The sequence below is a fragment of the Mustela nigripes genome, chromosome 7 (genome assembly GCF_022355385.1).
Source record: "Mustela nigripes isolate SB6536 chromosome 7, MUSNIG.SB6536, whole genome shotgun sequence".
Lineage (NCBI taxonomy): Eukaryota > Metazoa > Chordata > Mammalia > Carnivora > Mustelidae > Mustela > Mustela nigripes.
Genome location: NC_081563.1, coordinates 128,737,843 through 128,751,350, shown reverse-complemented (window position 1 = coordinate 128,751,350; position 13,508 = coordinate 128,737,843). Strand labels below are relative to the sequence as shown.

General features: G+C 43.4%; 1 protein-coding gene across 2 annotated transcripts in view; it reads right to left on the bottom strand.

Moving 5' to 3' along the window:
- Nucleotides 1-2,209: 2,209 nt before the first annotated feature.
- ARFGEF2 (ADP ribosylation factor guanine nucleotide exchange factor 2) overlaps nt 2,210-13,508 on the bottom strand; it is a 101,812-nt gene continuing 90,513 nt past the window's right edge. For both annotated transcript variants that reach the window (XM_059407189.1, XM_059407191.1), the window contains exons 35-39: nt 12,635-12,765; nt 9,528-9,696; nt 8,356-8,494; nt 6,421-6,538; nt 2,210-5,873 (exon numbers count right to left, since the gene is read on the bottom strand). In XM_059407189.1, coding sequence (XP_059263172.1) covers nt 5,697-5,873; nt 6,421-6,538; nt 8,356-8,494; nt 9,528-9,696; nt 12,635-12,765 — 734 coding nt within the window. In that variant the 3' untranslated portion in view covers nt 2,210-5,696. The remainder of the gene's footprint in view (nt 5,874-6,420; nt 6,539-8,355; nt 8,495-9,527; nt 9,697-12,634; nt 12,766-13,508) is intronic.

Genomic DNA, 13,508 nt, shown 5'->3' with positions numbered 1-13,508 from the left:
GTATCAGGAAAAGGAGGGGCAAAGGGAGAGGGAGAGAGAATCCCAAGCTGATTCCACGGCTGAGCGTGGAGCCTGAGGCGGGGGCTCAGTTTCATGACCTGGAGATCACAACCTGAGCTGAAATCAAGAGTCGGACACTTGGGCAGCTGGGTGGCTCAGTTGGTGGAGCATGCGACTTGATCTCGGGGTCCTAAGTCTGAGCCCATATTGGGTGTAGAGATTAAGAAAGTGAATAAATAAATAAATAAATACACTTAAAAAAATGGGAGGTCTAATGCTATCTATTTCATACAGTTGCTGTATGGACATACAGGACTTCCTGTATGCAAAGCACTCACTACGGTGTCTGCAGTGCAGTAAACGATTAGTAATGTTAGTTCTTTAAAAAAGTGACGTTGATAGCCTGCTTATTGCTGATGTCCCCCAAAGGGGCAGAAAGTTAGCACAAATCCTTCTGTACACAGTTATTTATTCCAGCTTTCATGAGCTGTCCCACTGGCCTCTCATATAGAATGGTGCTTGGTTTTTGCTTGCTTCTCAGAAACCCATAGCACTCTGGACAAGAAAATCAATATGCTATCATTTAAGCTCAAATTCACTCAAGCTAAGAAGTTTACCAGAACACATGGTGCTTCTTGAACACAAATCAAGATACATTCTTCAAGCAAATCTAAATTAGGTTGGTGAAGGAGCTATAGAAGCTTTATGCAACGATGGGGAGTCTCTGGGAAAGATGAAAACTGCCTTATATAAAAATTATCTGCAAAGGCTCAATCTTCAGTTGAGCACTAGATAAAGCTGGCTTGTGTCTGGAAACAGACATGTTTAAAAATATTAAAGTCATTTCTGCCAGAATCCTCGCGGAGTCCTCAACCTTTCTTCTGCTGTGGGTATGTCGTGGCATTTACTAAGCTGCCACTCCCAAGATGTGACACAGATAACTAACTCAATGAAGATTTGGCAGGTTTCTTGAACTGGACAACAGGCATGTTACACGGCTTTGCAAAAATTCCGGGGTTGTTACTATGGTCCTTTGAAAAAGGAAATGTACTTTTGTCTAAAATGTGTTCCAGTCTGTGGGTAGGAAGGGTACTGCTGCACCATCATTATGAAATTACTTTGCAAAATGCTTACATAATAGCATTTTAAGTAAATTATGTGGAGTTGGTCCTTCCTCAACCAGTGACCTCAGCATGCCCTCCTTTCTAAAATGGGTAAGCAAAAGTGACTTTTTTTTTTTTTTTTTTTTTTAAACAGGAAGGCCAAAGAAAGCTGACAGTATCTGCCACAGACTCACTCCTGGGTCCTGTAACACCAAAGAAGCCTTTTTAGATTCAGAGTCAGATTAGTTCAGGGGTTTTCAACCTCAGCACCAGTCAGAACTTGAGGCTGGGTAAATCCTCCTGGTGGAGGCTGTTTACCAGCATCCTGCCCACCTGCCTACCGCCTGCTGCGACAACCCAAAATGTTTCCAGACATTGCCAAGTGTCCCAAGTGCCCCCTGGGGACAGAAATGAAAATTCCTCGTGGCAGCAGGTTGAAAATGACTGCTCTAGATAAAACCCAGGCACTACCTGCTACGGTGAGATAAAGACTCTTTAGAAACCTTTTCTTTTTGTTCTTTACCGGAAGGACCTGACATGCAGGAACACAGAGAGTCATCGTTCTACTCTAATAAATTAATAAGGAAGAAAAGTCATTAGTTCATTTCAGCAGGGGGAGTATTATAAGTACAATGGTGATTTACAGTTTTAGGGTATTTCAGAAAGAATGGATTCTGAATTCAGAGGCAGTAAAGCCAAGTGGCACCCTTTGTGAACCTTAGAATTGCCCTCCACTCAGTGTCCAAGGTGGCTACCCTGTCAGTCTTCCTTTGCAAACCTGCCCTCAATGCCAGCAAGAGGAGATTTTTGTCTTCTTTGGGAACTCACCCACTGGTCAAACTAATTAATGAGTTAAAGTGAATTCAAGAGACTAATAAAAATCTTCTCATGACTGGGGAAGAAATGAACCTTACTTAAAGTAATTAAATACCACAATTAATATTTTCCCATTAGAAATTATTTTCATTAACTATTGAGGCCAAATTTTACTACCAATGGAGAATTACAAGCTTATAGCTGCCACAAGAACAAATGTACCCAAAACTACAGGTTGAGATATATATATATATATACACATATATATAAATTATTATATTAAAAACAGCTTTCCTTTTAAAACTTTATTGATTTACCACCTGATTAAAGCATGGGATTTTAACAGTATTATACATAATATTTTTACATAGAAAACTTTACATAGCATTTCATATTATATAATTCGGCTTATTCTTTCAAAAATGTATACATCCATTGGGCAAGGAATGCTTTTCATTAAATTACCAATATTAAATGCACTTAATCATCGTGTATAGATTAAACAAAAGTAGCTATTAACTAACTTTTAGGCATTTTAAGGAGGTAAAACATACATTTTGCACATAAAGAAATATTTGATGCAAATATGAAGATAAAATTTTTAAAAAATTAGAACACTGAGAAAAACTACACCTTTGATGAGTGTCTTTTTTTTTTTGAGAGCAAGGATTTCCAGATAGACTCATTCTTTTAAATATTCAGCTTTGGTTTCTTTGTTTCTCCAACTGCAAAGCTGCTGATAGCAAAACTCCAAGATTTCACATGAGTTCAAGCTAAGTCTACTTTAACACAAATGTTAAAAGAGAACTCAGAGAATGCAGTAGTAAGGATCTTGCTTCTGTCTCAGCCCATATCCATTTGCATCATAACAACAAACATCTGAATGGGATAGTCCTACTTGCCTCCGTTAGCAGGTTCCTTCAGTAACTATAAAGACTATGTAATGGAGAGCCGTAATCGCAAAAGAACAACAAAAAGGTCTAGGGTTTTTTTGTGGGGTTTTTTTTTTTTTTTTTTTTTGGCATTTTGTACAAAAGTCACCTGTCAGAGGAAAATGGTTTGTTTCCAGATATTATGATACAATTTCCATAATGTAGTTCTTTGGTTGTACGTGAGGAGTAACAGGAAAAAGGTGTATTTGACTCTAAAGATGCATATTAGCAATCACATTTCCCATCCACGTTTGTTGTTAAGATGCCAGAGCTGGTGATTTCCCTAAAAGACAGCGCAGAAAAACAAAATTGCTCAAAGTAGCAGTGTTGTAACAAAAACTTCTCTAGAGACCCAGCACATATAATCAACACTTAAAGCATCCTGACAAAGAAATAAGGCCTTGGAAATGCTTCATCTTCTCTAACTTTGCTAGTGAATGGTGTCCTGGCCCCGGGCTGCCGTCACACACACTCTCCTCACTAGTGTTTCAGTGGCACAAGCCACATGTACCAGGAGATAGAACAGATTTATTAACAAAGTAGAATTTAGGCTGAATGGCTTATTAGTAGAGATAAGGAATTCCTCTGTATTTCACGGGCCACTGGCAAGAAAAATTACCCCAAATGGTTTGACATCCCGGTTTTTAAAAGGCTCCATGCTGGTATGATTCAAATGCCTCATTCAGAAAATCCAATGTTTTAAAAGACAGAGTTAAAAAAAAAATTCAAAGCTGAATGTTTGGGCATGGAACAAAATGAGCTCCCACACTTCCCGCTCTGCAAGAGGCGGCAAGAATGAAGAGAAGGCAGGAAGACCCGGCGGCGGGGTCACCGCTGAAGACAATGGTGCGTGAGAACCTCAGAAGGAAAGCAAAAGTCTCCAGGTGGGGACACAGTGGCACGTTCCTGTGCATGCCATCAGGACAGATGTGGATGGAGAGCACGGACGTATAGAGACTGTGACCGACCACAGTACCAGGGAGGGAGTCTCGGCTGCAGCATAAGGACGTAACGCATTCCAGGACAAGGTAAGTCAAAGGTGCTGACGTTTTCCATTCACAGTAAAATTCTCCCACAGTCCTTTCCTCCCAAATTATATAGCTCCTCTTCTCCAATGTATGTAAGTAACATAAAAACCTAAACCTGCTCTTTTTTTTCTTTGGTAGAGAAATTAAAATACTTTGGGGGAAAGAAAAAAAAAAGAGTACTGCCAGCCCAAACCAAACATTCCTCAAGGCTGTAAAACACAAACAAATTTAAGAACTCAGTTTCTTAGGAAACAAAAGCACCAGAAATCCTTCTCTATGAAGAAAATAAATATCTGATTTTAGATAGGTTCCCAACTTGCTAACTTCGAAGGCACCAGAATTGACATCAATACAACCTAGTTTCCAGGACTGAAGGGCACAGGCGGAGTCTGGGTGTGTTATGACTCCGTGTAACACTGCTTCCACGGGGAGTGGGAGCGCGGCTCTCGGGAGCCCTGGGTGAGGGGGCAGGGTCAAGTTCATGTGCTCTTCCTCAACCACCCAGAGTAAATAAATCCAGCTTCCGACCAGACTGCCTGCAGGCGTCAGGCCCTACTCATGGAATCTTTTACAGAAGCTGCTGCATCAGGATTCCGTCCTAACTCCAATTAAGACTACTGCACCTTTGTTAACACAATAAGGGCCCCCAGAAGCCAACCCTTTCAAAGAATGCAGTTCAGAGGCTCGAGTTCTGGCACCTGGGCGCAGGCCATCTCCCGCCACGGTCACGGTTCAGCCGAGGTGGCCCCACCACAGCACAGGCTGACTCTGGGTCAAGGACTCATGCCATGTGGCTGGGGAGTTTCGCAGGTGGCCCTTCTCCCACACAGCCGCCATCCCTCTCTGGAGGCCCCTGAATGGGGACTGTGCAAAAGCAGGGACGCTAAACTCACTATTCTGAGGTAAAAATAAAAGGTTTACTCAAATATAAATTAACTCTGTTAAATTACTTCATTTTTGTTACCACTTCACATATTAGATCAGAGGGTGTGAGATGGACAATCTATTTCGGATATTTTCATACCCATCCACAAATACTTACTTCCAAGGAAGGCTACTTGTCTTCATTACATTTTTTACTTTTTCCTACAGACTTTTTCTCCCCAGGTTACTAAAACATGGAGGGCCAGGAGGCACTATCTTTTTAAATTTTTTAACCTTGCAAGCTCTTAATTCTAACTTAATTACTAAACTCTGCTTTCAGTGAAATCTTCAATAATAGCTTTTCATAAAGTACTTTAAAAATCACTCAGACGTTAACAAAACAAAAACAACCCTTCTCCCCGACTTTCTCCAAACTAATCTAACTACAGCTGACTCACAACTGACAAAAACATTCAAAATTCTCCAACACACTCAAACGACGACAAAAAATCCAGCATATTTTAGGTGGCGTTTAGCCGTTACAAGAAATTTTATTAACATACTCTCTAATAATCACGAACCTCTACAGCTATGTTCAGTATTTTCAAGGAGAGCAACCTCCTCCGACAGAACACGTACAGCCGATCACGGGACTCTGCTAGGAAATGGTGCATGTGCGGCGACAGGCTTAACAGTCTAGCCAGGAAGATGGGAATGACGGAGATGAAACAGATTCCCCACCTACTGTGTTAACTGGGTATGCAACGCTTTAATGGAACAGCACGTCTCAGCCAGGGACTGATGGGACCCGCGTCGAGGTCAGCCTCCTCCAGGCCATTCTGAGCTCCCAGATGCCGACTCCATTTCTATGATCTGACCCTCCATGAGCTGTGCCAGGCAGAGGTGGCGTGAACGATCCGCAGAGCTGCAGCAGTGGCCTGCAGGGACCAGGGCTACCACACTGGGGACAGTGTCCCTGGTACCTGGGATGGCTCTTCTGGAATCCATATCTTATAGACAACACCTATCCGCAGGAAGAACTTGCGCAGAACTGCTCGGAGCTCAGGAATCAGGTCAAACTGCATAATTTCACACAAGTAGGGGTAGTACATAGAAGCGTGTGCTTTAAACTTGAGGTGGGAGAGAAGGAGAAAGATCAAATTAGACAAGGAGCTCCTTTTTTGGGCACTAGTTTCTCAAAAGTATTCATCTCGCCCTGGAATCTCCTGCAATATTGGTGTTTTTTTCTTGCTATTTAAAAAGTTGGTGGGAAAAATTTGCAAATTAGAATGTCTTTTAGTTATGTCTACTCCAAACACAAATTCTTTGGGGATAGCTTTGCTACCAAAGTCAACGTTCGGTTCAGCAAAGCAGATTCCCTCTTCTGAACCACGGCTTTGCTATCTGGACCCTCTCTTCCAACACAGCCACACTCAAAATCCCTGCAGTTCAACTGCTGTGTGCATGGTTTCAACATCAGCCTTTCTCCACTGGGGATCTTTGAGAGAGAGAGCCCCAGGATGATACAGCATGCTTTGTAATGAATGAACTTTCCTCTGACGAATCTAGAATGCTGCTAGTTATGGAAGAAGTAAGGAAATCATTACTTTAAATACTGAGTAAAAAGGCACCCAAACCTAGGACCTAGTGGGGACATTAGAGTTTCCTGGTGTTTACCTTTTCATCGTTTATTTTGAGGGTTTTTGTTAGAAGTAACAACAGAAGACTTGTCCAGGCCTCCCGATGGCTCTCAGAATTCACGGTGATGAAGTAGGCAAGGGCCTCACTGCACACGCTGGAGAACAGGAGAGGGGGAGACACATCAACCACACTGACCACTCACATTCTACTGGAGGGGAGAACCTTTTTTTTTTTTTTTTTTTAAAAACATTATTTATTTATTTATTTGACAGAGATCACAAGTAGGCAGAGAGGTGGGCAGAGAGAGGGAAGCAGGCTCCCCGCCGAGCAGAGAGCCCAACTCAGGGCTCGATCCCAGGACCCTGGGATCATGACCCGAGCCAAAGGCAGAGGCTTTAACCCTCTGAGACACCCAGGCGCCCCTGGAGGGGAGAACTCTGTTCTTGCAACAAGTGAGTTGCTTCTCTGGCCCTGCCACCTGGAGCAAATCACTAAGACTCAGTTTCCTCAGCTGTAAAACAGGGAGAGATGACTGTACCAAACTCAGGGGTTGCTGTGTAGTTGAAATGAAGCCTGCCTGTTGATGTCGGCTTGGCCCAGGGCCTGCTCACAGCTTAGGGCCCAATCAGCGTTTGCACACAATGAATACAGAGCCAGTCATCCACAGTTGACCACACACTGCCTTTCTCTCTCTCCTCCTGTCCCATACAGTTGCTGCTACTTTTTCTTTTAAAGTAATCACCACCACCAATGTGGGGCTGAAACTCACCACCCCAAGATCGAAAGTTGCAGCCTCCTCCAACGGAGCCACACAGGTGTCCCTCTAAGACATTTTCTTTTCTTTCTTTCTTTTTTAAAAGATTTTATTTATTTACTTGACAGAGACATAGTAAGAGAGGGAACACAAGCCGGGGGAGTGGGAGAGGGAGAAGCAGACTCCTCACTTGAGCAGTGAGCCCGATGCAGGGATTGATCCCAGGACCCTGGGATCACACCCCAAGCCAAAGGCAGATGCTTAACTGACTGAGCCACCCAGGTGCCCTCTAAGACATTTTAAGTAGATTCCATAACAGTGGGGTTACTGCGTCAAAGAGAGAAACTGAACATTTTAAGGCTCCTGATTTTAATGCCACCTGCTTTCTGGAAAAATCCCCTCCCTGTACATTCCCACTAGCATTAGGAGCCAGGAGAGTGTATGTCTTATTACATGGCTGTCAGCATCGCATGTTAAAGGTTTTAAATCTTACAAGAGTGTAAAGGGCTTAAACATAGCATCTGGCTCATAGGAAGCTGGGTGGCGAAGATCTATTCTGTCGGGAGCTATCTCCACGCCATCCCACTGTCTCCCCATTGCTGCATTTCTGCGTAATCCAAGTCAGGACAGCCTGATAATCCACAGGATTCCAATACATTTCTCTTGGGAAGAAGGGAGGGTGGGAGGTTAGAGCCGACATCGCCCTAAAGGGACTTCATTCCAGGCCTGCCGATTTTTTTTTTTTAAGATTTTATTTATTTATTTGAGAGTGAGAGAGTGACCATGAGTGGGGCAGTGGGGGAGCAGAAAAGCTGGGCTGCGCAGAGGGAGAGGGGGAAGCAGACTCTCTGCTGAGTGGGGATCCGGATGCGGGCCTTGATCCCAAGACCCTGAGATCACGATCTGAGCCGAAGGCTGACGCTTAACCAAATGAGCCACCCAGGTGCCTGCTGATTCTGAGCTCTAAGCATTTCTTACTGTCTGTGTTTCTGAGCCTTAAGAAACTTACGAAAGAAATGAGGTCCCGCCCTATTCAGGGCATTAAGAAAAGTGAAACACAAGTGCCAGCAAATCGAAGGAAGCAGCAAAAACGAAAGTAGATTATGAGGGGGCTACCACATAGGTATTTTTCTCTTATTCTTTTCAATTCAGAGAATCCTTGTGATGCATTTTGTGTCTTATGGATAAGACATTTAATCAGAAACCAGTCTTCTTACGTTAAAAGTCGCTGCTGTATTTCCTCCCAGGAATCCCTGCGGTTCTCGTCAACATACATCCGAAACAGGATCCTCAGACAACAGGCCAGGCTGCTGGTTTCTTGCTTCAGAAGATTAGGTTTAGATTTGCCCTTAAAACCTAGAGATTAGACAGTCATATAAACAGTGCACACTTCTGGAATAATGCTCAGAAATCACGCATTACCTAGTTACTTTAGGGAACACCGAAAGAAATATTCCACATTCTTTTTCAACTGAAGTGTAAGTGACATGTTACTCTTAATCACATCGCCTTAAACAAAGCAATACGAATCAGCCTCAGAGATGTGTGAACCACTCTCACAAGAAAAGCCTTATCGCAGGCAAAGGCATAAATCATCTAGACATGTTAAAGCCATAAAGAAAAATGACATTATAAAATTGTGGATTAAAATAGGCATTTGGGAAGAAAACGAATGGTTATCCAGTAATGGTAACAAAAGTTATATAAAGTATCACTTTTGTGTAAAGTTCAGGACATGAGACTCCCACTGTCACCTTACATGTATCACTTACCTCCAGGGTTTATGTATGATTTTTTGGAGGCGGCCAAGAGAGAGAACCTCTAAAAGCCTCAGCTAATGCAGGACTGCAGTCCGTTTCTCCAAGACCACCAGAGTTTTTATATCATATTTAACTACAGAATTTTATTATTTTTAAAGGATTTTATTTATTTATTTATTTATTTATTTAGAGAGCAAGAGAGAGAGCACACAGTCGCGGAGGAGGAGCAGGCTCCCCGCCAAGCAGGAGCCTGACGTGGGGCTCAATCCCAGGACCCCGGGATCATGACCTGAGCCGAAGGCAGATGCCAACCAACTTAGCCACCCAGGCACCCCAAATACATAATTTCAACCTAATGTAAAAAGTCTTGGTTTGCTAGATCCATTCAGTCTCTATCTATCAATTCATTTTTGCAGCAAATACTTCCTGAAAGTCTCCCACGTGCCAGGCGGTAGTACTCCTGGTCCTGGGATGGAACGTATCCAGCATGTCCTCCTTTTCCCCTCAAGCATGAAATATCTGGCAAGTTATTCCAGCGAAGTGTACAGTATCAGGAGTTTCCCAAAGGCTTTAACATTTCAGGATGGTGACCAGTGCGGCCACCTGTCCTAGCTGCTGTGTGGCCTTACCTGCTCTCCACAGGACAGTGCGTTGCTCGTAATTGGAGTTGAAGGCCTTTGAGAATGAGTGGGACTCCTGCAGGCAGTCCAGCAGCTTGAAGAGGTGCTGGGAAGACATGCACTTGTACATGCCCTGATCCTCTGTTTCTATGTGGATCTCTGCATCCAGTGTGTCTTGCTAGAAGGGGAGGGCAGGAGAGCTAAGTGAGGACGGGCTGGCTCTGGACAGGGAGGCAGCCCTCACTCGCCGGAAGTTGTTCTCTAAGAATCACACACCTCATTCCTCACCACCCTGAACATTTCTCTGTTAGGTTCTGCTCACTGGCCGGGGGAAGAATTACGCCCAGCTCCTGCCTGACGTCAGGCTTTGCAGGCCCAAGTTTCTGTTCTGTCAGTACTGCCTCTGCTGTGTGAACCTGAGTATGTGCTTCTCCAGTTACTTCACCACAGGACTGCACTGTCCTCTCTTTATATTTTAGAACGAAATCAGAAAACAAGAAAGTCAAACTGAATTGTATATGCTAGAAGGTGTGAGTCTCACAACACAATATGAAAGACGGAAATGGCTAAGCAAAGCCTGAGTGGGATCTTCAGCTTCACCAGATGATTAATGAATGTAGCAAGCTCGAAAACTGTGTTTTTCAAAAGTGAAGGGGGAAAAATATAAAAATAGGTATAAGATGCTAGAAATTTTTATTGAATATGTTGCCCAAAATGGGAGACATACTTAGGGATTTTATATTTGTTGAGCCTTCTAGGAATGGATCTATCCTTCGTAATAAGCCAGAGATTAAAAAAATAGTAGTCTGTAGTATTCCCCAAATTGATATATAAATTCAGTGCAATCCTTATTGAAATCCCAGATTACTACTTTGCAGAAATTGACAAGCTGGGTCCTAAAATTCATATGGAAACACACGTGACACAGAATAGTCAAAACGATGTTGATAAAAGCAGCACAAAGTTAAAAGACTCATACTTCCAATTTAAGACACTGTGGTACTGGCATAAAGATGGCCATATAGGTCAGTGGAACAGAACTGAAAGCCCAGAGATAAATCCTTTTATTTAGGGTCAAGTGATTTCCCACATGGGTACCAGAACAATTCACTGGGGGAAAAACAGTCTCTACGATAAACGGTGTTGGGACAACTTGATAGTCATAGGCAAAAGAATAAAGGTCAATGAACTGAGCGAAACAAACATAAAGCAAACTAAAAAATGGATCATAGACCAACATGTAAAAGCTACAATTATAAAACTCTTCAAGGAAAACAGGACTAATCCTTGTTACCCTGAATTAGGCCATGCTTGCTTAGACAGACACTAAGATTACAAGGACTCAAGAAAAAACGGAAACCCAGACTTCATTAAATTAAAAATTTTTGTGCTTCACAGGCCACCATCAAGTGACTGGAAAGACAATGACAGAATGGAAGAAAATAGTTGTAAATCATGTATCTGATAAGGGACTAGTATCCAGAATCTATAAAAACTTACGATTCAATGTTGGAAAGTTAAAATATTTAGAAATGAGCAAAAGATTTGAACTGCCATCTCTCCAAAGATACACAAATGGCCAGTAAACACAGAAGATACTCAGTGTTACTAGTCACTGGGGAAATGGAAACCGACACCACAGTGAGATACCACTTCCCACCCACAGAGATGACTGTGATAATTAAAAAAAAAACAACAACCAAAAAAACCAACCAAACAACCATTGATAAGGATGGGGAGAACCTAGAGCCTTTATCCATTGTGGCTGGGAAGGTAAAACAGGATAGCTGTTCTAGAAGAGTCTGGCAGTTCCTCAAAAAGACAGGCACAGAGTTAATGTATGACCTAGCAATTCTACTCTTAGGTACGTGCTCAAGAGAATTTTTTTTTTTTTTTTAAGATTTTATTTATTTATTTGACAGAGAGAGAGATCACAAGTAGGCAGAGAGGCAGGCGGGGAGGGAGGGAGCAGGCTCCCAGCTGAGCAGAGAGCCCAATGTGGGGCTCGATCCCAGGACTCCAGGATCATCACCCGAGCCGAAGGCAGAGGCTTAACCACTGAGCCACCCAGGTGCCCCCATGCTCAAGAGAATTAAAAATATGTCCACATAAAAACTTATATACAAACGTTCACAGCAGTGTTATTCATCATAGCTGGACAAGGGAACATCCGTCTGTCAATGATGACTGAATGAACAAAATGTGGTACCATACAATGGAATATTATTTTATATATGAACACACATACACACTTACGGAGTAACATGGATGTTAACATGCTATAGGTACAGACTGCAACAGGGATGAACTTGGAAAACATTACGCTCAGTGAAAGAAGCCAGACACAAAAGCTCGCATTTGACATGATTCCAGTAATAGAAAATATATCCAGATTAGGCAAATCCACAGAGACAGAAAGGAAATTAGTGGTTCTTAAGGACTGGGCTGAGGAGGGAAGGGACAGTGACTGCTAATGGTTAGGGCATTCCTTTCAGCAGTGATAAAAATATTCTGGAATTAAACAGGGGTGATGTTTGCACAACTCTGTGAATATACCAAAACTCTGAACATTCATTCACAGATCTGCTAGCCCCTGGAGCACTGACATTTACAAGCTACGGTGTAATGTTACTGTCCAACTTTGGATACCTAATCCTCTGTCTCCAAGGATAATATATTAGATAAAAAGCTGTGCATACAAAACAAAAAAGTAAACTTTAAATGAAAACTGGTATCTTTATTCATACATTTTTCTCTCTCATTTATGGTTAAACTGTATGCCAGTTATGAGGAAGAGTCCCCCTGATTAATAACACTCTTTTTTCAAAGCACCAAGGTGGGGAGGATGGCATGTGACTAGGGGATGCTAGTAAACTGACTTTCTGGGAAATTTAAAGAAAAAAAGCCCTGATTTTTAGTGTTTGCTGACTGCCGTGGTATAAATATTCCCACTGCAACCAATTTCTTAAGCCACCAATAGGGCATGACTAAAGGCAGGGCTGGGGAGAGGCGAGCACGACGGGCTTCTGTGAGCCACAACGAGCTGGCCCCAGTGTACCACCGCACCGAGCAACCTCCCCCCACATGAGGACACCCCTCAAAGCTGGTCGTCTTACCTGGGCAGCAACCATGTGCTCTGCATCCTCCTTCTTGCTCGTGGCGGGGTAGAACACAATGTTGTCGATGGTCTGTATCAGTTCCAGCTGGACCACACACTTGATGAGGAGGCTGGCAAACAGTTTCTGATCTATATTAGATGATAAAGATTAACCCTAATAATGATTCAGCCAGTGTTGGATAAGTACTCCCCGAGCTCCTCCTATGTGTCAGGCAGGCATGGCTCTTGAGGCTGTGGCGGAACAGTGGAGAAGCCGGACAAAACCCCAGCGCAGAGAGACAATAAACAGGATCTCTAAGTCTAAGGTACAGTATGTCAGATGACGACGACAAAGGTAAGAATGGGGAGGAGGGAGAAGTGGTGTCGGGGTGGGGTTGCGAGTTTAGACGAGCTGGTCAGGAAAGGGCTCCCTGCCAATGGGATGCCTGAGCAAAGACCTGAGGGGAGGGGTCAGCTACGCAGGGACCCCATCTTCCAACTAGCTGCCAGACTCCTACAGACAGCTCCGGACGGTGGCCTAAGCACCCCAGGCCCCAGGTTCCTGCAGCAGCCGGACTCTCCAAAGTGGCTGCCAGTCAGACTGAGGGGCAGGGGCGGGGCTCTTTTCCGCTCTTAGTTCCCTACGGCTGTCTGTCTGCTGTGGAGGTGGTATCCTCTTTCTGTATCTGCTTCGGGTTCCCTCAAGAGTCCCCCTTTCCTCTTCCAGTGGTGAGCCATCTTTGACTAGCTAATAATTCTTTACGTAGCGTCTTCTCTGTTCAAATTATTGGTGTGGTTTCTGTCTACACTGGTTAATATTTCCTCCATCTTTGTCTTCCCACTCCCTGGGCTCAGGGGCGGCCCATGTCGGGCACTTCACTGGTGTTGATTGG